This window comes from Rhinolophus sinicus, linkage group LG09, assembly GCF_036562045.2.
Source record: "Rhinolophus sinicus isolate RSC01 linkage group LG09, ASM3656204v1, whole genome shotgun sequence".
Classification (NCBI taxonomy): Eukaryota; Metazoa; Chordata; class Mammalia; order Chiroptera; family Rhinolophidae; genus Rhinolophus; species Rhinolophus sinicus.
The window spans coordinates 103,273,511-103,299,441 of record NC_133758.1 but is presented as its reverse complement, the minus strand read 5'-3'; the positions used below and the strand labels follow the sequence as shown (position 1 = coordinate 103,299,441).

Below are 25,931 nucleotides of genomic sequence, written 5' to 3'. Positions count from 1 at the left end.
TAATAACAGCAGTGGTGGGTAGGAGAATGTGAAACTTAGATGAACGAAGGGAGAAGGATAAAGGGTAAAAAAGCTTTGGGCCTGAGGGGAAGTTATCATGTCATAATAAAATGAAAATATTTGTTCATAATGATTTATGCTGACAGCTTAAAAAAACGTTTTGAACACTGGTAATGGCATTTGAACATTTGAACGTTGCTAAGAGTGCTGCATTAAAAAGTAGCATTAATTTGGATCAATAAGTTCTCATATATGAAAATGTCAGTATTATTTCATGGTTATATTTAGTTTTTTAAAATGTTGGATAAAAGGAAAAATGAGTTTCAGTTTCATTCTACTAGACGTAGACAAGACAGAGAAATGTAGGTGAAAACCTTGAAATTTCTTTCTATTGTGCATAAAAGTGCAATGAAGGGATTAAGGAGTCAAAACTTCAGAATATATTTGAGTTTGCTCTTACATTTTAAGGACAGGTGTCCCCTTCTTCCCATAGTGTTACTACGTCAAGTGAAGCCAATGAAATGGCAGCTGGAAAAAAAACAGGTTTCCCCCTACCCCCAAAGATTGTAGAATTGCCGGCTAGTCGATTTCTAATGTCTACTTTGTTTGTAGTGTTCAGGGAGAGAAAGTACCAAAATAAGCATATCTGGGTCAAAAAGCAATCAACTAGTTCTAAAGATCTCTGGACATCTTCTTAAAGAAGTACTTTCTCTTTTCTTAAAAGCAAAAACTGGGGATTTATCATCTCCTATAACCGAAGAGTTGGGAGGGAGTGACCTGACCCTAAGCACAGCTGAATTTGGGGTACAGATATAATCTGATTCCTTTCTGTCTGCCTGTGGGCTCTGCTTTTCTCAGGCAGGCTCCCGCCCTCCCCTCAAGGTGCAAGATGGCCATCTGCAGATCCAGGTAAAGAAATACTTTGGAATCTTCCTTACCTGGAGGTTTTTATTCAGGCTCTACCTAGTGGTAAAAAATACTATATGGGACTGTAGGGAATGAGAACATGTAAATAATGTTTTCCATGACTGATTGTATTTAACTAACTTATTTATACCTGTAAATGTTAACCTATTCTAATAGGGAATTTATAATTGGTTAAATATGTTATTTGTGGTCACTGCCATAAAAAATTGGGGCATTCTTCTTTCCGGATCCCTTTATTATATCCTTACTTCTGTTGAAAACTAAGATTTAATCTGTAGCACATCATTTCAGCTTCTAGCATCATTTCTGAGAATGTAACCCATGATGATTATCAGGTCTTTGTGTATTAGAAATCATGACTCACTAAACTGCGAATGTAGTGCCGGTAGTTTAAAAACATAAACCCAGGAACCAGATTGCCTGGGCTCAAATCTCAGCTCTACCCTATACTGCCTATGGGACTTCAGACGGTTTATTTCACCACTCTATACTTACATTTTCTCATCTTGTAAAATGGGGATAGTAATAGCACTTTTGTCTTAGTCCAGAGAACCGGGCACATAGAAAATGCTATTACTGCTACTGTATTCCCCGAAAATAAGACCGGGTCTTATATTAAGTTTTGCTCCAAAAGATGCATGAGGGCTTATATCCAGGGCATGTCATCCTGAAAAATCATGCTAGGGCTTATTTTCCGGTTAGGTCTTATTTTTGGGGAAACGGTATTACTACTATTGTTACAGTTTTTGTTGTATTTCACCTGAATCTTTACTCTCCAACACATAGAAACACCACTGTCTTGGTGAGCACTGAATCCAGAGTGCTGTGGAAGAGAACTGTAGACATTTTTAAATGAAAGAATGATGATAAAAATTAAAACCAAACTAGGAGATTGTGATTTGACAGCATCCCTGCTTAAAAATATATGCTGCAGCATCCTTTCCGTTCCACTTTTATTTCGCAGAAGATACCGATTATTCTTTATAAGCGTTAGTATCAAGGGCATGTGACTTGTCTTCATTTTCATTGTCCAGGAATTTCCTTGGAGATGGCACTGATCTGTGCCAAAAGTCTTGCACCATTTCTGCATGAGTTTTCTGGTTGACCTAGACTTAATTAGATTCTCTTTTGTTTTGTCTTTAAAAACTTGGAAACCATCCTGTTGTTCCTGGGCTGTAAGGCTGAACATGTCTGGTTAAGTAATTCTCTTGGGATCTAACCTGGCATCCACTCGGGTCTTGTTAAATGAGAACTTTAAAAACCTCTTGCTGAGTGGGCTCCGTCAATGTTGACCAAATATTTCAAGATGTAGGCACAAACTGTTTTTGTCAGTTTTTCAAGTGTCCTGTAATTTTGAAGTAACAATTTGCTTCTCTACTTGGAAAGATTGAAAAATTGGAAAGAATGAAAAACACTGAGTGGCAGGTTTAACCAAAATCTTGTTCATCTTGTTTCATTGCAAGTTTCTCTTGCCCATTTACTTGGAAGCAGTGCTGAGCTTGACTTAAGTGACTGTTTTTGTCTAGTAGAGACAGTGAAATTTTTCTCTTTATATAGAGCAACTAGTGAACAGTTGTTTCCTTCCAGTGGATATGTACAAAGGGGTGCAGTTCCTTCAGGTTGCTCTGGGCCCTGATGCCCCATCCTTCCTCCTTCTCCCTACCCAGCAAAGCAGATTTCGTCTTTCATCTACCCAGTCTTCTACTCTTTGTATTGCACACCTGCCACTGATGTGTACTAGCATATAGACGAATCTAAATCCAGAGAAATTGGCTGCAAAAGCTTTTAAAGACTGTAGATAACATGATACACAAGGGAACCTATCTCCTGTAGTTAAAATTGAGATAATGAAAAAGTAGAGCCATCTTAGTTCATACTGGCATAAAAATGAGGCCATTGGAATTAGCAGGAGCTCTTTCTGGGATGGTCGTGACAATCAGAGCAGAGCCATGGCCAGAGTCAGCCAGGTCGGTGACTGTCCACAGATGTGGAGGGGTAGGAGCCGTGCTATATATTTGTACTGAGTCATTACAATGCCTTTTATCCCACAGAGGCTGTACCTTCCTAGAACTTAAGGTTACTGAATAGGAAAAATGTCTTTGCCTAAGTTTCCTTTCTACTTTGGAGCTAGAAACCCTTAAAGATAACCCAAATCACTGTTCTTATTTTATTGACTCAGAAACTGAGGCCAGAGAGGTTAAGTGATTGGCACAAAATCACACGAGCTGTAACTAAACCCGGGTCTCTGTCTTCCCACATAAGTGTTCCTTTTACTGATCCATGCTGTCTTCTATTCAATTAGCAAATGCAATTGAAGAGACTCTAATTAGTTTGGCTCCTAAAGGCTTTTGTGGTTAGTGTCAGACAGGCAACAAGGTTTTTCTCCCCCCCAGCTTTTGAGTTGTGGCCAACTTTTGTCAATTATTTCAGAGTCTTGAAGTCATCACATGGAAGGCAAGACGATTTGAATAGCTGGACACACATGTCTGTCTATCTGTCTAATAAATATGCCTTGTGTAGTGCAAATTAGAGACTGTTGTCATAATGTACCAAATGTATATAGTCATTGGATATGGAGCATTTGTGGCCAGTACCGTGGTGACATTCCAGCTATCACTATCATTGTGTGTATTTTCCAGACCTGTGAGCTTTGACACTACTTTACTGTATAATTGAGGGGTTAGTGGTCCTCTGGCAACCCAAGCATCCCAAGAAGCAGATGCTAGGGAAGCAGGGGGCTGATTGGCCACCCCATGCACTTGGCAGTTGCATGAGTTGTCATTGCCAATTCATGGGCGTGAGAAGCTTGGAGGTGTGAAGCATCCTTAGATCAGTGAGCTAATTGTTGGTGCCCCTGAGGGCACTTCTCAAGGAGTTAGCTAGATGGAATTGAATTTTCTTCAATGGAAGAGCCTCTCTCAATTCCTAAGAGAAAGTCTGACATTGACCGTTAGACCTCAGGGCTGAAAGATGTGGCGAGATGGAGCTGAGCTAGAAGGAAAGGATGCCAACGTTCTGCATGGTGTTTATTGCTTCATTTCAGTAGGATGAAGGGGCGGGCTCTCTGTGTAACTCGTGTGCTTGCTACGGTCCAGGAGTAGAGACCTGTGACTCCTACACCTTTTCCTCTTCTTATCTCTTCATCTTACTGCCCTGTGTTTTTCTTGATTAAACTTCAACTGTTTGCCAGGAAATAGTTGCCTCTTTTTGAATCTCAGTATTTATTTAGGAGTAAGAAAGGTTTTCACTTAACTTAAGTATTTCTTTGTAATTGGATGGAAAATTTTTTTAAAAAAACTGTTTGTGGCAAATGCCCATTATATCAAAATGCGCATGTTGAATGTGCCACTTTCTAGACTCCAAAAGGCTGGGTTGCCTATAGGATGAAACAATGAAAGAGAGAGAGTACCTTTTTGTTTTGTTTTGTTTTAGGGTCTAAGATGTTTTATGTTATCATTTAATATTAACAAACAAAATGCCAGAATACTTGAGTATCTGAATTTTAAAGTATGACACATGAAATTATATTAAACCCACATTTATCTAGAATTTGATTTAGAAGCTAATTGTCTGTGATGGATAACTGAAATGTAATTCTAGCTCATAATATTTAGGTTACACACTGTGTTTGGTTTCCCATTCTTTTACTTTCATTAACTGCACATCAAAGACAGAAAGAAAACATTATGTATACTTCCACCTCGTGAAAAGCAGAGGCATTCCCATTCCTAAGATGCGTACGTGTCACTTCACATTTCCTAGAAGAAAATATGTCAGTTTTTAACATGTATGTCAATCATTCTATGGAGAAATCTTCGATTATTCTCCTGATAGTTCTTTGTCTTTTTTTAAAGAGGAAAGGTCTTTATAGGAGCTTTTGTGACAATTGGGGTGATGGATTCTTTCTGTTAAGGGAGAGTTTGAGTCAAGGAGTGAGCTCCTGGCCTCTTCTGACTTCTTTGGTTGCTAACTGGCTGGCCAGGTGGATCAAGGTGTGCATATGAGAGCAAGTAGGGGTTGGGAGAATGTGAGTGAAGGTGCACACACCCACGCATGATGTGCACACACAGGATGGTTAGAACAACTGTAGCAGCTTCGTGGTCGTCATTGAAGCAGAAATGAGGGTTGGAATGAGAGCATACCTTGCTGCCTTATTTATGTCTCGTGTGTGTGTGTGTGTGTGTGTGTGTGTGTAATGTAATGTGTGTATATAAATGTATATAATATGAGGTATGATCAAATAATATGGTAAATGTTTAAATAAAAAGAGACACTTTGGCATTAATCTCCCTCAGAATACTCCCCCTCACTTTGAACACTCTTATCCCATCGTTCCACTTTCTGAAGCAGTTCTGGAAATCCTCCTTTGTGAGTGTCTTTAGTTGTGCTGTCATGGCTGCCTTGATGTCCTGAATCAATTCAAAATGTTTACCTTTCATGGTCATTTTGACTTTGGGGAAGAGCCAGAAGTCCCACGGTGCCAGATCCAGTGAATGGGGTGGATGAGGACACATTATAATGTTTTTATTTAACAGAAATTGCTGTACCAGAAGCGATGTATGACACGGAACTCTGTCATTATGGAGGGTGATTTACGGGACACTTTAAAACACACCTTCTCTCAACCGTACCTCACTCCTGACTGACTGCACTGAACAAGTTGAAACTTGTCACACACTGTTACTAAGGTTCGATGCACCACTTCCTGTATTGACGATCCCTGCCTTTCCGTGGATGGCACTCGGCAGCAGCATTCACCGTATTTTGTGATCACAATGGAAAGGCTCTGTGTCACACATCACTTCTGGTGTAGCAATTTCTGTCGAATAAAAACATTATGGTGTGTCCTCATCCACCTTATTCACCAGATCTGGCACTGAGCAACTTCTGGCTCTTCCCCAAAGTCAAAATGACCATGAAAGGTAAATGTTTTGCATCGATTCAGAACATGGAGGCAGCCACGACAGCACAACCAAAGACACTTACAAAAGAGGACTTCCAGAACTGCTTCAGAGAGTGGCAAGAATGATGGGATAAGTGTGTATGAAGCGAGAGGAAGTATTTTGAGGGGGATTAATGGCAATGTGTCTTTTACTGTAATAAATTTTTTAAAATGTAAACATTCAGTATATTTTTTGATCACACCTCATCTCGTGTGTGTGTACACATGTTTGTGTGTGTATATATACCTATATATACATATGTACTTTCCATACGCGTTCTGGTAGCTCGCACTGTCATCCTGGTACCTCACGCTCGCAGCCTTCATGAGCACCCCCACAGTCAGGCAGGAAGTGCTCATGTCCTTGTCCTGACGTTTTCTTGTCTGAAACAGGCTGAATTTTTTTTTTTTTTCACCCTTGAAAATAGAGACTGGAGCAGGTGGTGCTTGGGACTTGATCATTTTATGGGGGATTTTGCCACCCATTGAAATCACTGGTAAATCCTGTAGTTTGGCTACCAGCCCCTATTGTACTAGAATGTTTTCCTTCGTCAAAGCATCTACCAAAAAGTATGCAGTTTAAGAATTCTAGTTGGAGGAAACCATGAGAAGTGTGTCTGTTCCCAGGACTCTTGGGTTTTGCCCTTTCCCCTCAATTCACTTCACACTTTTTAAAATAAACAGTAAATTTGATTCCATAGAAACTGCATCTATGTGTGTATAAGGAATGGACTCCCTATTTTAGGCAGTAAGCTTTTTCTTTTTGTCATTTGGAAACAAGGAATAGTTTTTATTCACTGTCACTGTTAGCCGCATGCATAAAAAGCAGATCCTATGTGTGCTCTAGAAACTGCTTACATTTTAATTTAAGTAATGTGCCTGTTCAATTTTTTTTAAAGGTAGTGTCTTCCCCAGCAGATGTAGCTGAAAAAGCTGACAGAATCATTACGATGTTGCCCACCAGTAATAATGCAATAGAAGCTTATTCTGGAGCAAATGGAATTCTAAAGTATGTATTTCTCAACTGTGAATATTTTCTTATTTTGATAGTTCATGCATTTCACATTGTTAGACCTATTAAGAAATTACAATGGTGTTTGTTAAAACTTTCCATACTGTTTTCTTATTTCTTAGAAGTGAATGGTGTGGTTTCTCTCTCATTGTAAAGGGTTTGTTTTTTCACTAAAGCCAAGTATGTGACTTTTGGGAATACATTTTTTTTTTGCTTCTGTTTCTTTAACTCTTGCATTAAACTTATGCTTTCATTGGTAGCATGTTTAAGAGTCTTTTAAAGCTTGCATTTTAAACTGTACAAATGTTACAAGCATAATATGGTTTATAGAAATTCAGGAAAAGGTTTCTATGAAAAATAAAACCAAATATTGGAAAGAACACCATTATTTAACATTTTATTATATAATAAAAAGTTATTGTATGCTCTGTGGGTTAGTATATCTGTAGTAAGAGCTTTAAGAAGTTGGAATTAAAGGTTAGCAGTAGCTCTTTAAATAAAATATAATTTAGGTCATAGTTTCCTAGCCAGTGCTTAGCTTCCCTGGCTTCAAGAACTTTTTGGTTAATGGCTGCCTATTGCCAAACCCTTGTGGTTGTGTTAGGATGACAGTGGTCAAATTCCCAATTTAGTTTTTTGGTCTTACTGGTTACTGTTCCTAAATTGTTTTGTTGTTGAATTTCAGCAACGAGCTAGAACCAACCGGTAAGCCCTGTAGACACATGAAGAACTGAAAAGAAAGGGTTTAATTTCATGAAGCTGTAATATGTGAAATTAGAGGGTTTTGGAAATTGAATTGCTTTGGAAAACTAGCAAACTTGGAAGCAAAAGACACTTGGATATGAGGCAGCCAACTGATAAGATAAATGTTTAGCTTTCAGGGAAGGTTGAAAGACACTCCTTTTGGATGGAGCCCTTAGGCCCACTGTGTGTGTGGTCCTGAGGCAATTTAGCTGTTCCAGTTATGGCCCTGCTTTACCTCTCAAGGAAAAGTTACTAAAATCCTATGTTTATTAATATCCTTTACTAAGGAATATGGCAGCCAACTACCAGAGCAATCTAGTGGAGGGAGTGCTTCGAAAGAGTTGGACTTTACATTGAACTATACTTTGCTTGTCATGGGTGGTTCTTTATTTTCTTCTGGGTCAGGATTATTTCCCCAAACCCAGTGTAATTTTTGAGATGATTTCCCATTTGCTTAAAAATTTAAGAGCTTAAAAATATTAGTATCACAGAAGACTGGTAAACTTAATTCTTATTTTTTAGGTTGTATAAAGTGAAACTCTACGTACTGAGATGATCTATAATAGAGTATACGCTTTTATTTTTTTCCTGTGGAATATAACCAGATCAATTTATATGTCTAGAATTGTTATAAGCATTTTGTGTGCTTATTTTTCGCTATAGGAAGATTTTTCTTTTTTGTACTTCGTAACAATTGTTATCTATTTACCCCTTCAATGTTTATATTTGTTCACTTATACTTTTCCAGTCATACTTATGATTAAATGTCTTCTGGGTTAGTTTATCTGTAATAAGAACCTTGGGAAATTTGAATTAAAAGTTAACCATAGCCCTTTAAATTATAATGTAGGTCAGAGTTTCCTAGTCCGTGAAGATAGGCATAGAATCTAGATTATAAGGGAACTAGCTAGGTATACAGTCTGTACTTACAGTACAAACAGCAATGTTTTACTATAAGAATGCCATTAAAATATTGATGTAAAATATGAAATATGAAAAGACTGCTTCCCCCCTTTACCAATGCATGTATATAAATTTACCATAAAGAACAAAAAGACTGTGAGATTTGCAAGTCCATTCCTATAGTTTCCTTTCTGCCTGTTTGATATTTTATTTTGTCTTTAAAAAGTTACAGTTATTAAAGAATATACTATCCTAAAGCAAATGGCTAAATTTCATGGATATGTGAAATGACATAGATATGTGAAATTTTCAATACAACTTTATAAAGACAAATCAGTTACTTTTAAAAGAGACTCAGCTACAAACAAAATTGTAAATCCTACCAAATACCTTTTTTGAAAGTTAATAGGTATTTTAAATTGCTTAAATCTTAGCTTACCTGTATTATTATGGTTAGTGTGTATTTCACCTAAAACAAGAATTTATACCATATATTTTATTAGATTATTTTGGTTTGTTTGAAAGAGTTTGTGTTTACTTTGAGTTGTAATTGATCTGAAAAATGAATTTGAGATTTTGAAGCAGTTTTAATAATGTTTTTAATACCTGGCACCTATTAGCAGATTCTGATTCTATAGGTCGTTGCATGAAATGTTTATTCAGCATTGTAGACTGTATTTTTAAAACTACAAAACCGTGGTTTTTGAAAAACTGTATTTTTATTTATTTTACTTAGAAAAGTGAAGAAAGGCTCACTGTTAATAGATTCAAGTACTATTGATCCTACAGTTTCGAAACAATTGGCCAAAGAAGTTGAGAAAATGGGAGCAGTTTTCATGGATGCCCCTGTTTCTGGTGGTAAGTGATACCTAAAATATATACACACCTATTTCTGTTTGTCAAATTAGTGATTCATGTTTTGTGATACCCAAGATACACCAGTCATTTTTAGAGCTGTTAAAAGGACTCTCAATTCCCTCATTAAAAGTAAAAACAAATCTAAATGCCTTATTTTATTTAGTACTCTCATAATACATTGCTTATTCTAAATTCAGATAAAAGGATGTCACAACTTTGAAGAGCTGTAAATTTTTGGTCCAAATCGCCGTGGGTAGGGATAGATCAATTCCTAGAAAATTTAACTTTTCAGAACAGATTTAAGAAATAATTAGCTTGAATATTCTTATAACTATTAAAGAAATTGAAGAAGTAGTGAAAAAGAAAAAATTATTTCACACACACAAAAAGTTAGGCCCAGGTGATTTTACAGGTGAATGTTACCAAAATTTCAGGGAACAGATCATCTCAATTTTATACAAACTTCCAGACGATAGAAAAAGAGGAAATGCTTTCCAATCACTCTACAAGACCTGTAGAATAACTCTGATACTTAAACCAGACAAATATTATGAGAAAAATTATAGATCTTTATCAGTCATGAATACAGAAGTAAAAACTTAAAGTATATTAGCAAACTAAATTCAATCAGGTATAAAAGAGATCAAACACTACAACTAAGTTTGGTTTATCTCATATATGCACAGATGGCTTAATATTAGAAAATCTATATAAATAGTACATGTTAGTGTATTTAAAAATCATACGATCATCTCAATCAGAGCAAAAGCAAACCCACTTATAAAATTTTAAAAGCTTATTATTATATCAAATATTAATAGTAGATATCTAGGCATTTTGGAATGGTGGGATTATGGGTATTTTGATTATCCATAATTTTGAAATTTTCCAAAATTATTGTGTAATCAAATATGATACGTGTATACACACACATGCATGCATACATATACACATACATACATATGTAATTATAACAGTATAGTAGTAGACAGTGGAATAACATTTTAATTCCAGTTATATTAAATTTGATTGTAGACTTTGGAATTAAGAAATAACAAAATACATTAATTTAAGTCAGTTTTTATTTTTTCATAAAGAGCCTAGTGATCTTGTTGTAAAGGTATCTTATATCCCATAGCATTTTGAATGTGAGTGGAGGTGTAAATAATTCTTAGTCCCTCTAATTATTGAATTGGTTAAGTATGATTTAGGTGTAAAGACTGATGAGGTATTGAAACTTTGATGACAAAATACTAATGAGCAGTTTTAAGCTTGGTATTGGTGTGGTTTTTTTATAGAATGGAATTAAACTGAACAGTTTTTTCTTCTTTGGTTCTGTAATTGAATTTGAAAATTGATGGGGTGCATATGATCTTGCTATTGGTTGATCTTCTTTTCCTTCAAGAGTGTAGCCTGAAATTATCATTTGATAATAAAAACTACCAGTTTGATTTTTAAATGTTATTTCAACTTTTAAAATAGTCTTCTTTGTGATAAAACTTTGAAATTACTCTTTTGTGCCTATTAAACTATTGTTAAACCCTAGTTTGTAGTTTTAGGGTACAAAAATGCTAGTTTATAATAGTGGATACACCTGAATCTGAACTGTATTATAGATTGAAAGCTTTATGTAGAGGTGGCTTGTGATAATTTATTATTTGACACATGATCATTAATGTAATTTGTAATACAAGTATATAACAAGCTTCTATTTGTCTTCTCATAGTTATTATTTTTATATTTTTAATATGGTTAACAATAGCTCCACTTTCTCACTTACAATAAAGGAAATTTTCTGTAAGTTAAACAGGCTGGTTTAAAAATCATTACATTTTAACTAAATAAAATTAAGGAAAAGGGACCTACGTAAATAAAGCATGGCTTAGACACCCATGACAGTCCCACAATTTTAGAGAGGTTTTATATTCATCAGTCTTGAAACATGGAGTATTTGAGGTGATTTGAATAAAGCCTTAAAATGTTCCCCCCATTTTATCCCTTTATTTCCACCCCTCATGTTTCTTTTCTTAGACTTTTAAAAAATGCATTTACATGTATTTATATAGAGGTATTACATACAAATGTAATAGTATTTGTAAAAATACTAAATGGGAACTTCTTATTCTGTGGTTAGCATTTTAAAGAGTTGTTTTTTAACCCAATATAGATGGTATAGGTAAATTATATAGAGTTTTGAGCACGTGATTGGTTTCTTTAGTCTAGCCTTTTACTCTACTTCCTGGTAAATATTATTGTGGGGAGTAAAATGAAAAGAGTCATTACTGTATCATTTTACCAGCCCGTCGTTACTATATCATTTTATCTATTGATTGAAGGTTTTTCCCTAGGTTTCATTTTGATATTTATTAGACCCACCCTATAGTAGCTCTTCTATACATCATCCTTATTACAAATAATATAATTTTGAGTTCTATATGACTTTTTTAAAAATCAAAAGCAAATATTGCTTAAATTGTTATAATTAGCAGCCTGAAACCTGAAATTACTATCCTGTGAATAACTGTTGTATAGTTGTACAGTTATCACTTTATAGTATAGGTACTACCTTATAAGTACTTTGGCATGCCTCAGCCGATCTGGTGCTTCCTTTTGAAGCTGTCAAACTGTACATGCCTTTATCAAAATCCACATTACATTATATTTTAGGCATTCGTTCTCTTCCTTTTGTAGAGTTTAAGTGTTTTGAGTACAGGAGCAAGTCTTTTTCCCCCCCCCATGTTTTTATTAAATATTGAATATATATACAAAATATTTAAAAAACATACAAAGGTATGAAGTATAAGTATACATTGAGGCCATGTGTGCCCCCGTCTCCATTTAAGAGCTAGAGTCTTAATACTACCTTTGAAGTTCTTATGTGCTTCTCCTGATCCTATTTCCTTTTCTCCTTGATTAGAGGGAGCCAGTAACCTGAATTTGCTGACATATTCTCGTGCTTTTCTTTATAGTTTAACCCCATATATAATTTTTTAAATCTCTAACCAGTAGTTTTATTTTTCATGATTTGGAACATTATAGAAATGGCGTATTCTGTGACTTGCTTTTTCACTCACATTACGTTCCTGAGTTTCATATTTGGTGTTGGTCAAGCCACTGGCCTATTCAGTGCCTTTCTGAGAACATGCAGGAGGTACTTCCTCTGTACTGAAACTGCCCCTCAGGTGAGCAGAAGGGATCTGTGTAAACAGAAAAAAGTACTCCTTTCTCGGAACAGGTGAACCCTGCATCAAGGTTTGTGGTTTGGCAAATCGAATGTGGATTGGATGCCAGGCTCTGCCAGCCTCCTTGGCTGATGCCCATGCAGTGAATAAAATGTATTACCACTGCATGGTTGTTACATGTAGTTCATTAATTTTAATTTCTCTGTGGTGTCCTTCTATAAAAGCATATCATGTTTTACATACATTGGGATTATTTTCTTTTTTTTTTTTAAGATTTTATTGGGGAAGGGGAACAGGACTTTATTGGGGAACAGTGTGTACTTCCAGGACTTTTTTTTTTTTTTTCCAAGTCAAGTTGTTGTCCTTTCAGTCTTAGTTGTGGAGGGCACAGCTCAGCTCCAGGTCCAGTTGCCGTTGCTAGTTGCAGGGGGCACAGCCCACCATTCCTTGCCGGAGTCGAACTGGCAACCTTATGATTGAGAGCCCACACTCCAACCAACTGAGCCATCTGGGAGCTCAGCAGCAGCTCAGCTCAAGGTGCCATGTTCAATCTTAGTTGCAGGGGGCGGAGCCCACCATCCCTTGCGGGACTCGAGAAATTGAACTGGCAACCTTGTGGTTGAGAGCCCACTGGCTTATGTGGGAATCGAACCAGCAGCCTTCGGAGTTAGGAGCACAGAGCTCTAACCGCCTGAGCCACCATCCGGCCCGGGATTATTTTCAGGTTTTAAAATATTACTCAAATTCTTATGCATCGTGGAAGTGAATTTTTTTAGTCTCTGTTTTCCCAGTACAATGCCTGGAACATAAATGTTGAAAAACTTGGGCAATTCAACTGGAAAAGCAACCATGTGCAATAGGCAGGACAGGTGGTGATATTCCCAAGTCAAAGATGTAAGTAACGCCCAGAGATACTGAATAATTATCTCAAGGTCACACTGTTGGTCGGTGGCACAGTTGAAGAATAGAGGAAGACTAGTTCCTAGTTGAAGCCTAGAAAGGCTGGACTGAAGAAACCAATCATTTGCTCAAGACTAAAACTACACTTATTTCACATTCTACTGCGTTAGGAAATGCTATCTTCTATAAGGTTCTAATTTATTCTAAGAGGAAAATAAGGGTTGCTAAATGGAAGGCTTCCCTTTAAATTATAAAATCATTCTCATTATGTGGCTAAAAATAGCTCCCAGTCAGTGGTCCTTAACGACTTACATCTCTGACTCCACACTGTGTGTGTATCCACTCCTTACGTTGACTCTGGTCTTAGCCATCTGACTGGCTTTGGCCAGTGGTATGTTAGCAAACATTACACAAGGATAGACTTCAGAAGCACTTTGAACATTGAGTCTTGCCTTCTCTTGCTGCTGGGAACTCTTCCACTGCTGCATAGAGAAGCTTGGACTAGCCTGCCGCAGACAGGTCCTAGGCACCAAGGATGCAGGTGAGGCCATCTTAACCATCCAGCCCGACTCAAGTTCCCAGATGACAGCAGCAGCTTTAGAGACCTCAGGCCTGACCTGCAGTGAGCTGCCCAGCTAGTAGGATAGTCTTAATGGCTCACCCACCGAGTTGTGAGCAGATGAAGCCACTACATCGTGGGTGTTATGTAGCAATAGATGACTGATGGAGCCAACATAGTTGATGTTTCCATAATTATGTAGATGTGTTTGTTACTTATCGTATCAATTAGTATATTATCTGTGCTTATTCAGTATAAGTGTTATAAACCCTTTTTGAGGGACAATTGTAATGCAGTTAGCGGAAAGGGCGACTTGAATGCCAAAGCTAAGTTGCTGAAATGTTTTATTGTTAAGCCAGTTCAGAAAAGAGTTATGTCTGCTGTAAACAGATCCCTGACTTAGGTCTCTATATTTCTGATCACAAAGAATGTTTGGCCACATGTTACCTAACTAGCTACCCTGGTTAGCTGATATGAGATTCCCAGATTTAATAAGATCTGGAAAAGTAAGATGGTAAAAATCTAATAAATGTCATTATGGTATTCTCATGGTCTGCTGGGGTTAAATAATATGTCTAGCTTTTAAGTGTCTTTTGTTTTCTTAGAATTGGGTTGTATTATTAGAAGGGACCTTAGCAATAATTTAATTTGACTCTGTTATTTTATAGATGGCAAATTGAGTTCCAAAGAGGTTAAGTGAGTTGCCCAGACCTTACCAGCTTGATAGCAGATCTAGAAGTAGAATCCTACTCTCCCAACTCAATGTAAGGTTCTTCCACCTTTGCCAGACCCTCCCTTCAACCCCATTCTGGGGTGGCCTTCTCTAGTTTTCATAGCAGTTGCCTGCTGTTAACCCTATTCTAACAATTTTATCTACCCCAGTGGCTGGTTCTCTGTCTTCCATTTTGCCAGCTGACAGGCACTGCCATATAGTAAAAGCTGTTGGAGGGTGAGGGGAGCAGTTGCCTTCTTTTCTAACCCTGAGGCTGGCTTCTAACCTGGAAGAGGTCTAACATTTCTGTTTCGGAGTCACTTGAGAAGAAATGGCTGAGAAGCGGTTATGCTGGAATCTGAAGACCCTGGAGAGATCCCATCAGTCCTGTCGTGCTCCCCATCCCAGAATGTGTATTAATTGGCTATCAGGAGTCTTGGTCTGCCGATGGGTTGGGCTAGACTAACCAGAGTGTTTTGGATCGACCTGGCTGGTTATTCAAATAAACCTCCAGGAAAAGAGAAAGTAAAGTGCTTTCTTGACATCTCTCTAACATGTCTGGGTTTGATGGGACAGGCCCTGTTCTGAGGTACGAGGACTTGGAGGTGAACAGGGTATATGTACCTGAAAACAGATGGATGAGAGGACTGTTTACATAGTAGCAAGAATGAGGCTGTTTTCCATGTCCTTCTGTGTTCCCATAGTGTGGTATCTGCTATTGCAAGGACCATTGTGTTATGCTTATGTTCGTGCCTGTTTCTTCCACTACTAGACTCTGAAGAGGGCAGATACCATGTCAACTTTCTATGTCCAGTGTACATCTTCTGGTGGGCATTTTAAAAATATGGTTGATTGAATTAAGAATCTTGTATTTTTTAAATTCAAGGTTAATATTAAATATTTTGAGTCTTCCTGCAGTTGTTTCTCGCAAGCTGCTCACCAGGTTATTTATCTCCAGACTATTGACCTCTCTCTGAAGTTAAACTCAGTAACTGCCTATACCTCCTAACATCAGTCAGATAGCAAGTATTTACTGTGTTCTGAATATTATATTGTAATAGTGGATGCTCTGGGAAGTGTGGTTGTCTTCAATGTAGTTATGATCAAAGTAGTGAGGTTAGGATTAAAGAAGGAGAATAATAATTATTACTTAGAACAACTGAAAGAGGAAGTCCTTACATTAGAAGTTTAGAATTTAGGAAAACATACTAATAAAATGATTTGCGAACAGTTATAAAACTCAAAATAATGCAGTTCAGCAGTGTTCCAGTACTTAACAACCAGAGAAAGGGAACCCTTCCTAAACAGTTTGATCACAGCAACATGCTACCGTGTTTCCCCGAAGTCAGACCTAGCCGCACCATCAGCTCTAATGAGTCTTTTGGAGCAAAAATTAACATAAGACCCAGTCTTATGTAATTAATATAATATAATATAATTAATATAATATAATATAATATAATATAATATAATATAATATAATATAATATAATATAATAGACTGGGTCATATATAATATAATGTAATATAATACTGGGTCTTAAATTAATTTTTGCTCCAAAAGGTGCATTAGAGCTTATGGTCCCAGCTAGGTCTTATTTTCGGGGAAACACGGTAGGCAGGCATTATAGAGAAACACTATCCTACCTGAGGTCTATTAATACTTATTTTGACTTTTATCTGGTAGTCACCTTTATGGGTATTGAAAGGGAGGGACTAGCACCAAATTTGATTTATACACCTGATTCCAGGGCAACAGAAGGATTTTTAGTTGTGGAAATCAAAAATTTATGTTAAAGATCAACTAGAAACCTAATAGCTGCTTCCCAGGGATATCCAAGGGGGAACCAGTAGAATTTGGAATTAGATTTGACAGTCCTTTAGTAAATAATTCTTTAAGAAAGGAAGAATGGCAATTGGTTAGTTCATATAATTCTTTTACCACATTTAGTTTCATTTTTTTGTTGTCCTTCTGTTACTAAATTAAACATTCACTTGGATATTAGGGTTAGCATAGAACTTTTAGAGAGAAGTAACTCTAAAAATGGAGGTCTTAGATTTTTCTTCAAGGAAATGTCTTGTACCGAAAATTATTGTATTTATGTAATTTTACAAGATTATTTACTGTTTTCTGATTATACATCTTACCTAATCTCTGTTATGCTTGACAGCACCTTGTTTGCAAGCGGCATGCTTCATTCTTCATTTCATGCAACAAACATTTACTGAGCACTTCCTGTGTGCTAGATATGGTCTAGGCACTAGAGTGAGGGCTTTAAGGATATTCAAAGCCTTGCCTCATGGAGGTTATGATTTAGTAGAAATAGAATAAACAAATAAACAAAAGTAATTTCAATGATCAGTTCTATGAAGGAAAAAGGCAGAATAAACCATGAAGGAGACAAAGACTACATTGAGTGAACAGGATGCCTTCTCTAAAAACATTTAAGGAGAGATCTGAACGCGTAGGGCTAGGGAAGGGTTTCGGTGCAGGGAGCTGCTCCGTATGGGCTCTGACGCATTGAACAAGCTTGCTATGTTTGTGGAACATTTATCTTTGTATCACCAGGACTTAGCAGGTAGTTTCGCTCAGAGTTTGTTAAACTGAATCACCTATAAATTGCTCTCCCCCCCCCCCCCGTGTGTCTAATATCGTATCATGCCTTTAATAGTTCGTGGTTATCAAAGTAAAGCTAACTGGGCTGTAGGTAAGTTGGCCAGCCCATCACTATGGTGCCGTATCTGTATCTGTCTTGTGTAAATCACATCTTTATGAAAATTGTAATCCTTCTTTCATGCTTTAATGTCAAATTTTGTTAGTCGCACCATTTTTGGTACATGTCTTTTTTGGTTTTTTTTAGTGTGAAATGGGTCTGTTACCACAGATGTTACCACAGAGCAAGTTTCAGTTTGATCAGCTCTTGTATAATGAATGCTAGACATAAAGCAAATTAAAAACTATTGTTTGAGACTAATGACCAAATACTGTTCAGTCTGCTCCCAGGGCATAATTACAGCACTTAACTGTGCTTGAATAATTGAAGAATAAACTCACTGATTGCCTAATATGTCTGTAGATTTGCATCGAGACCTTGAGTTGAAGTGACTCTGAAGTGGCACTTGTAGTTAGCCCAGGGCTTTCTGTGCTGGTAAGCCTCATTGATTTGCTAAACTATTACTCCAGTTAGGGTTTAATGTCAAAATTAAATAATTGAACTTGTGTGTATGTGTTTGTGTAACGGTTCCCTACCAGGAAACCAAATTTTACACTCTACTTGGCTGGGTTAAGTTTTAGTAATTCGTTTGAGGTATTCTTAGAATATGGACTAGTGAGCACAAAACCTATTAAGGAGTTTCTCTTCGAGCACTAGATTTACTTCCTAAATTTTTCAATGAAAGTCTTATATAGACTCCCATTATTGTTTTTAAAATCAAGTGTGCAGTCTTGGCCTTTACTACTCACTGAACTGGATACCTACTGTTTTTCCACTAGATCTGTATCTAATTTATGGTAAAGGGACCACAAAAACAAAAATTATTTGTATTTTGGCACCTAACACCATTATAGTTAAGGGTCTGTTGGCATTTCCATTAAAACATTTTCTTAGAGGTTTATAACTTGGCACTTTTACTTGGCTTTGGGCTGAAACATTGCTATTTCTGTCCAAAAGCAAATTCTTTTACCAAATTTCATATAACTGAGTTTGCTGTGGTTTATAATGTGTGGAGGGGGAAGGGCTATCACAGTGGGTCTTTGATGCTCTTACAAGCCGTTTGATTACACAGTAGTGTTGTATGCGGTGTTTATTCTTACATTTTAGTCTCACCTCAGTAGATTTTATTTTTTTAATGTTTTTAAATATTTTCATTTAACATGATTAATATAATTCATTTTCATGGGCTCTTTAAAGAATTGTACTACTATGATGATTTTTCGAGTTCTTTTTAAGTTATCAACTTCTATTATTGATTATAAAATTTATAAGTACTTTGTGGCATTGACTTGTGTGTGAGAGACTTGAATTAATCTACCATGAAAAATATTAAATAAAATAAGTTTCTCCTTGGTCTGATTTGGTGGTAGTTAAAGCTTTAGTAACTCAAATAATTAAAATGTTATCTAACTTTGATGGGCAAATCCATTTCCTTAGAAATAACATAAGATTCATCAACACCAAGAAATGGGTTATACCAGAAATGGGTTAATTACGTTAGCCGTTTCTATGTACCCATAATTTAACAGCAGACCTCGGAGATATTGCGGGTCCCAGACCATCACAATAAAGCGAGTCATAATCTTTTTGCTGGTGGAGGGGCTTGCCTTCAGTTTGTAAAAAAGGCAACATTTGTGGAGCGGAATAAAGCAAAGCACAATAAAAGGAGGCATGTCTGTACTTATCACCCCATATCCGTTAAGTATCCTTTTTGTCTCTAGAGGATACCTTTTGCCTGGGATTTTCTCTGGTTTGCACAAGTAGTTCAGAAATGTTTGGTAAATAAATTCCAAGGATTTCTTTGAAATTAGTCCCGGAGAAGAGGTGCCTGTAAAAACCTCTTTTACATTCTTTGGCATGCCTAAAGCTCCCTTACGACAGTGTCATGGACAAGAGTCCCTATATAATGTGTTAATGAGTTCTTAACACGTTTAGGGAAGACTGCTGACTCACTGCCCAAGATAACATGGTTGAGGCAGCTTTAATAATTTGTCCCCTAAGAAAATAGTAGAAGAATGGGTGAGAGAAGGCAAGGTGATCACGCCCTGTTTGTATTATTGCTGTCATGTATTGTTAGTAGTACTACTGCTAACAACCTGCTTTATTTCTAAGAATTGACTCTCTCGCAGTTTGCAATTAATTCCCTCATCTCCAAATCTGCAGGCCAGATTTTAATTGCACTGCAATTTCCATTCAAGTAACCATTACCAGGGTTGCTCTTGCCAGGCTCTGTCCTGTGGTGGAGGGACAGACACTGTGTGTTCTCTTCACACGGTTATGTTGGAAAGTGCACGGATAAAGCAGGGGTCCTGTCTGAAGTAATCCCAGGGTATTTTTAATGTCCTTTAATTGCCATTCAGGATGTAAGTCAGACCAGACACATTTGGGTCTGGTCACATAGTTCATGACTGCCTAGTGGTGTTTCTGTATAAAGGTGAAGTAGATTTAGTAAATAAATCTGAAGCTATTATATATAATTTATTTTTCGTTAACATTTGTTGATTCCTACGCAGTATGAAATTAGTTCCAGTATACATTTTGTGTTTTACGTCTTTATTTTGTTCTGCTTGTGATCCCTGGATAGCATAGGGGGTGAGGTGGGAGGAGGAAATGGAATTAAGAATTTGATCAGGGCCTTGTCACCATGATCCAATCATTATCAGACTTATTTACAGTTTTCCAGATGTCTGATTTTCTTAAAAACTGTTTGATAATGTTAGCAGATGGCAAATATATTGAGTTTAAATCCTTCTCCGTATATATTTGCCACACGATTCTATTTTGTTTGTGCATCACTTTGGGTGTTTTCGTTGTGAAAGTTTTAAATTTACATGCACATTTCATAATAGTCATCCTCTCATCCTCCCATCATGGCCAGTGAAGGTTGGCCACAGACTTTTTACATTTACATCTCTCTTCTGTCTTGAAGGGATTGTAACTTGACCTGAAAGTAGAGAGTGTTTGTTGTTATTTTGTTCTGAGCTCAAACTGCTACCTCCAGTGATAGGAGAGGCGTGGACTCTTTCAGAAGAGTATTAAGAATTTTAAGATTTGTACCTGACTTTTTTTTTTAATGGAGTATTTGACTATTAGTTCTGGTCATTGATGTTTCTCCATTGCAGTTTCTAAGGCAGCATTGTTCTCAGGGAGGTTTTTTTTTTTTTTAATGAAACAATATGTGGCATACAAATAATTTTATCATTAATTACATTTCATTTCCCCTAATTCTTATGTGTGAGGGTAATACTTGTTCTCAAGTGGCCAACATTTTTAATGTACTGTGTACATATATTAAAAGAGTAGAAAAATAGTCTTGGCAGACACTGAAATAATTGGCTTTTCCAGCCAAGATAGGTTTGTAAAACGTTCTGAAATTTAAGAAGTGGGAGGGAAAGAATTTTTCTTTTCATTAATGCAATATTTTACTAACTCTTTACCTTAGGCTGTAAAAATTTTCTGGCAGTATTTTTTTATTTTTATTAGATAAGCAGCTAGAGGAAGAAGGGTAGCTGATTTATTGTAATTGTCAAATATCTGCAAACATTCAGATAGTTAAAAGAATTATTTTGACTTGAAATCCTGAGCAGAATCAATTTTTTTTTTTCTAAAAGTCAATGATAATTTTGAGAAAGGTATAAGAGCATCAGCATAATTCTGGCTTTGAGATCTGTAATCTTTAATAGCAAACTTTTAAAAACAGCATTTGGAAATACTTGATGGTATCTCATGGTCTTTAATTGGGCTGTACTTTTATATTCTTATTAGTACTCGCATAAAATCAACAGCTTTTCATGATCAGGCATTTACATCTTAAATCTTGCACACTGCTCTGTTAGGTAATAGACCAGGCAACACCGGAGATTTTGAAGTTAATAGGAATAGTCTACATTTCATACAGAAAAGGTACTTTATATAATATTCAAGGGCTAGTGGACAAGGAGGGAAGGGAGGCAGGGCAGGACCATGTGGGGGAATAAGAGAGAGTACAGTGTCCTTTTCCATTTTGGCTGGTAGTTTGGAGTAAAACTGTAAAGTTAAACTTTTTGGAATTGTTACTACCCCAAGTGGGAATATAAACTATATTGAACAAAATTTATTTAGCCTGTTAAAAAGTCAACCTAAAACTATAGTTAATTAGTTTACATTATTACATCACTTCTAGTAGAGACTCAAACTGGTACAGAGTAAGAGGAGCTCTGTCAGGTGAGCTGACGGCTGCCCATATGGGGCTTTAAGATAATGATGAGTTTAAATTTCCTCTTAGAGCTAAGTGAGAATAAAACTGGAGGCAATAAATACTCTTGGCCAAAGCCATTAAATGAAAAAGCTGGGAATTCTCCAGCTCTTGACTTAAATTGTTTGTTTATCAGCTGGCGCCTAGTCTGGAGTCAAGAGCTGGAGATTTCTATCTGTGACAGAACTTTGAAACTCTTGCAAGACACTTTCATTTCAACTTAAGGTAACTTGAGTTTATAGCTTTGGCTTTAAAGATTACTAATGATTTACTCATTTCCTTACCATTTAACCAGAGTGGACTTTTTCCCAGGAAGGGATCTGTGTTTATTTAGGGCCTTTGTCTGCGGAGGGATTAAAAGGCAGCCCACCAGCATTGTGAACTTGATGGTAATAAAAGGTCACCAAAACACACCATAAAAACATTCTTACCATGGAATTAATTATACAGTGTAATTTTACAAAGCAGCTCGGTTACTCCATCCCGACGCACCCTTCCCCCCCATTCTTAAACATTTCACCTTTTAAAAATTAAAGCGTTGGTACAATTTAGATTTTGGAAGAAAAATCGTTTTGCTTTTTTGATATTAGACACTGAGGAATTGCCACAGGCAGTAAATTGCTTAAAATTTGTAAAGTTTTAAAATAAAAATGATCATTTGTTGTTAAACTTTGGGATGAATAACTTATTTGGGATGAGGGTAGACTAGTCAAAAGGGATTGTTGGCGTTTCATAGAATAGCTGAATTTCTAAAAACCTAAGCCTAGTTAAGAGTTTTTTTGTGCCACCAGGTGGCATTGCATCCAAACCTGCTTGTGATATAGGGAGGATTTTAAAATATTCTTTTTTGTTCAAGAGAGGTCATAATACTTTTTCTAGATTTAGCTTTTAAAGTTCACTTAAACATACATCTAATAGCAAGGTTGATTCAATGTCTCCAGATTAAATGTCTTTCAGAGAACTGAAAAGATTACTGAATTCTACAAATACTTGTATTTGCTTTTACGTGGTTAATATTGAAATGAAAGTAAATTAAAATTTTGAAACATTTGAGAGGAATGCTTTTTTTTTTTTTTTTTTTTTGTAAATGAACATTTAACAGTTGGTAATTTTGTTTCGTTTTACTTGTCTAAACATTCCAGAGAGGATCCTGCCTATGAAAACCCTTACAAATGTTGCAAAAATTCCCTCAGTGCAGCACCCCCCACCCCAACACACACAGTAACACCCGCTGCAGTCCTTATAAAAAAAAAAGTGTCAGCAGGCTTCAATGTGTGGGAATTTTTTTAAAAAGGGAAAGACCTCTGAAAGGTGCAAGTTGGTCCTTTTCATAAGCCTAACTTTGATTCATTAGGCAGTTCATATTCATGTCTTAAAAGCTGTTTTTGGGAAAATAAATTCTTGCAGTTTCCTGTACTGGTTTAGAGGGAGTCTCTTCAGTCTTTTGAATCAACTCATTTTAAGAAAATGATAACATAAAAGCAAAAAAAAAGCTCATCATAAATTTTATAAAAGTAAGATTTTTTTATTAAAATATGTATTAACGTTTTATTTTTATGAACCCATATATAAAATAACAAACTGTACAGAAACAATTAAATTACTTAATACAACTACTCACATGCTACAATATGTTGTCAGAATAAATAAGGTTTAGTGTACATTCTATTGATTTTCATCCTTTTAAAAAAATGTATGCACCATGCAGAAAGATGTTTAATGCTTAGCTTTGATCATTGATCAAAAAGCTTTATGAAATGTTACTCATTTTTTATTCTCTTGCCTCTTCTCTGAGGCTTCTTAGTGTGCACAACCTGTTTAAGAAATGTGTATGTTTTCAAAGTAAATGTTTGACCTCCCACCTTGATGATCCTGCTTTTAAACACACACACACACACACACACACACTCACACTCACACTCACTCCCTCGCCCCTTCCCTATATTTTGAATAACTTGATTGGAATGTGCATTGTGCTAAAACTAAATATATACAATCTTCAGTATTACAAGGAGAAAACTTTGTTTTAAAAATTATGAAAATTTCACGTTTGAAAGTAGTCTAGACAAAGGTAATCGTGACATTTGACTGAATATTTTAGTTTTAAACTTGATACAACAGTTTGCTTCTTAGTTTTGTTGTATGCTGATATTTCTACTTATTTAACATCAAAAAGTTGTATAGGTTTCTCTTTATAGATTATGCCTGTGTTCTGGAATTGCCTCCCGCTGTCCATGAGTTGCTTCTTGGCTTGTTTTGTTAGAATTTCTCTCCAGGGTTTTTGTGAGCTATGTAGCCAACATTAAAAAAAAAAAAAAACAACAACCACCAGAATTTGATACAGTATATACTGGATTAGTAAAAATTATACTTACTGTTCATAATTATAATTGACTAAGCCTCCTGGCTCAGCATATCAGTTTTATGTCGTAAGAATAAGCATATGCAAATCTAATGCAATAATATAATATGTATATAATTGCCTACAATGATTCTATTTTTTTAGTTATTTCTATAATAGTTAATGACTTTTTTTGCTGAAATTCCAGAAATATATTTTTGCATTAAAAAATAATAGAAAAAAAATCCCAACTCGTTTGGGTGTATGTAATTTAGTAATGAAGCATTTAGATTTTGGCTTCTCTCATTTCAGTTGGAAATAGTATTGATGTAAGTGAGTGTTGCCATGGGAACCTCCACATAGATATAAAAGGCAAGACTGTCTAAGTGGAGGAGGAGGGGCTGTGTACTAAAATACCACTGGCTTCAATGATCTATTTTATGTATGTGTTGGGGGTGTAGGGAGAACTAGGATGAGAAGGGAAGAGAAAGTGCAGAAAGTAAATGTTAAAAGTTAAAACCATGTACTCATACTTCTGCAGTCCTATAGGTGGAAGTTTTCTTTTTTAATTAAATTTTAAATGTGATTCTTAATGATTTATATCAATTACATATGTTGGGCAGTCTTTGCATACCTTATTTTTAAACTATGCTGATAGAACATGCTTAGCTTACTTGGTTTTAAATAAAATACTTAATTCAGTGAAACTTGTTGGAAAGTTAGGATTTCCGTCTCTGAGACGGCTTTAATTATACATTTTATTAAAGGTAGTTATTATACTTAAAATTTTTTCATATACCTGAAAATTTTAAAAAAACAAACAAGAAAAAACTATAACTTTATTGACTAGGAAACAGTTAATATGGCTTTCAATGAAAGCTGGTATTTAGGTTTCATAGTATTTTTACTATTAGATTTTAAAAATTAGTAATTTTAGTACTTTCCTGTAAATATTACTCAAGGAAACAATGAGTTACTGTATCTGCATGTATAATATCATATGGTTCTCTAAAAAAATAATCATGAAAAGATCAAAAGCAAGCATTAAATCCTTTTTTATCCCTTAGAAGCATGTGTAGTTGCTGATAAAAATAATTAGAGAACAGCTAATTTAACTGTATGTAAAGTAACATTTTTGTTTTTCGTATATTTAGGTTACAAAAAACAATGAAATTGTGCCAACCTAAGTTAGGGTGGTAAAATGCAACATCCTCGACACAATTTTAACGCTATGGATTCTGGTTATCAGATACATATGTAAAAAAAGAAAAAAACATTAACCTGACAAAAACTGTTGAAACTTACATTTTTAGTCAATCCAGAGAAAAAGCAAAGCTGCCAAGGTAGTAAAACATCCGGAAGTTTTTAAATTAAAAAGAATAATTTAAATTTAAAAAAAGGGGGGGGGATTGGGAGTAGGAAGGGGGCGGGGAAGACTGCACACTGTTCCCTAGGCCTGGCTGTATCTGATGTAAATTAACCAGCAGTGGAAGTGTATTGTTTCCAACTCCACACAAACAATGTGGGCATCTCTTCCGGGTGGGTGGGTGCTGGAGTGGAGAGGTGGTGTTGAGTCGTGAACTGGGATCCAAAGAGTTTAGCAATCATTAGTGGATTCTGCAGCATACAAAAACAGTAAGATTCCGAGTAAAGAATGAGAAAGTGTGTTTGCATATAAAATTAACCAAGTGAACCCTTCAAGTCGTGTGAAATAATTCATAACTGAGCGAATGTTTAGTTGTCAGTAATCTTCAGAGTCGTTTTATTTTTAAAGACTGAGGCCTTACACTGTAAAATGTTCAGCAGCCAAGATATCGTATCACTTTTTAGGTATACGTTTAGCATAGGATAATCTGCTTAGTTTTAGACTTGACTTCTTAAGAATAGGAAGACTTAAGAAAAA

At 36.0% G+C, this 25,931-nt stretch overlaps 1 protein-coding gene across 4 annotated transcripts in view; it reads left to right on the top strand.

Moving 5' to 3' along the window:
* The window catches only part of HIBADH (3-hydroxyisobutyrate dehydrogenase), a 116,120-nt gene that overhangs the window by 29,636 nt on the left and 60,553 nt on the right, over positions 1 to 25,931 (top strand). For 2 of the 4 annotated variants that reach the window (XM_074340919.1, XM_019726159.2), the window contains 3 exons: positions 859 to 909; positions 6,769 to 6,878; positions 9,265 to 9,386. In XM_074340919.1, the coding sequence (XP_074197020.1) occupies positions 859 to 909; positions 6,769 to 6,878; positions 9,265 to 9,386 (283 nt within the window). The remainder of the gene's footprint in view (positions 1 to 858; positions 910 to 6,768; positions 6,879 to 9,264; positions 9,387 to 25,931) is intronic. The other 2 variants (XM_074340920.1, XM_019726160.2) reach the window with 1 other exon arrangement.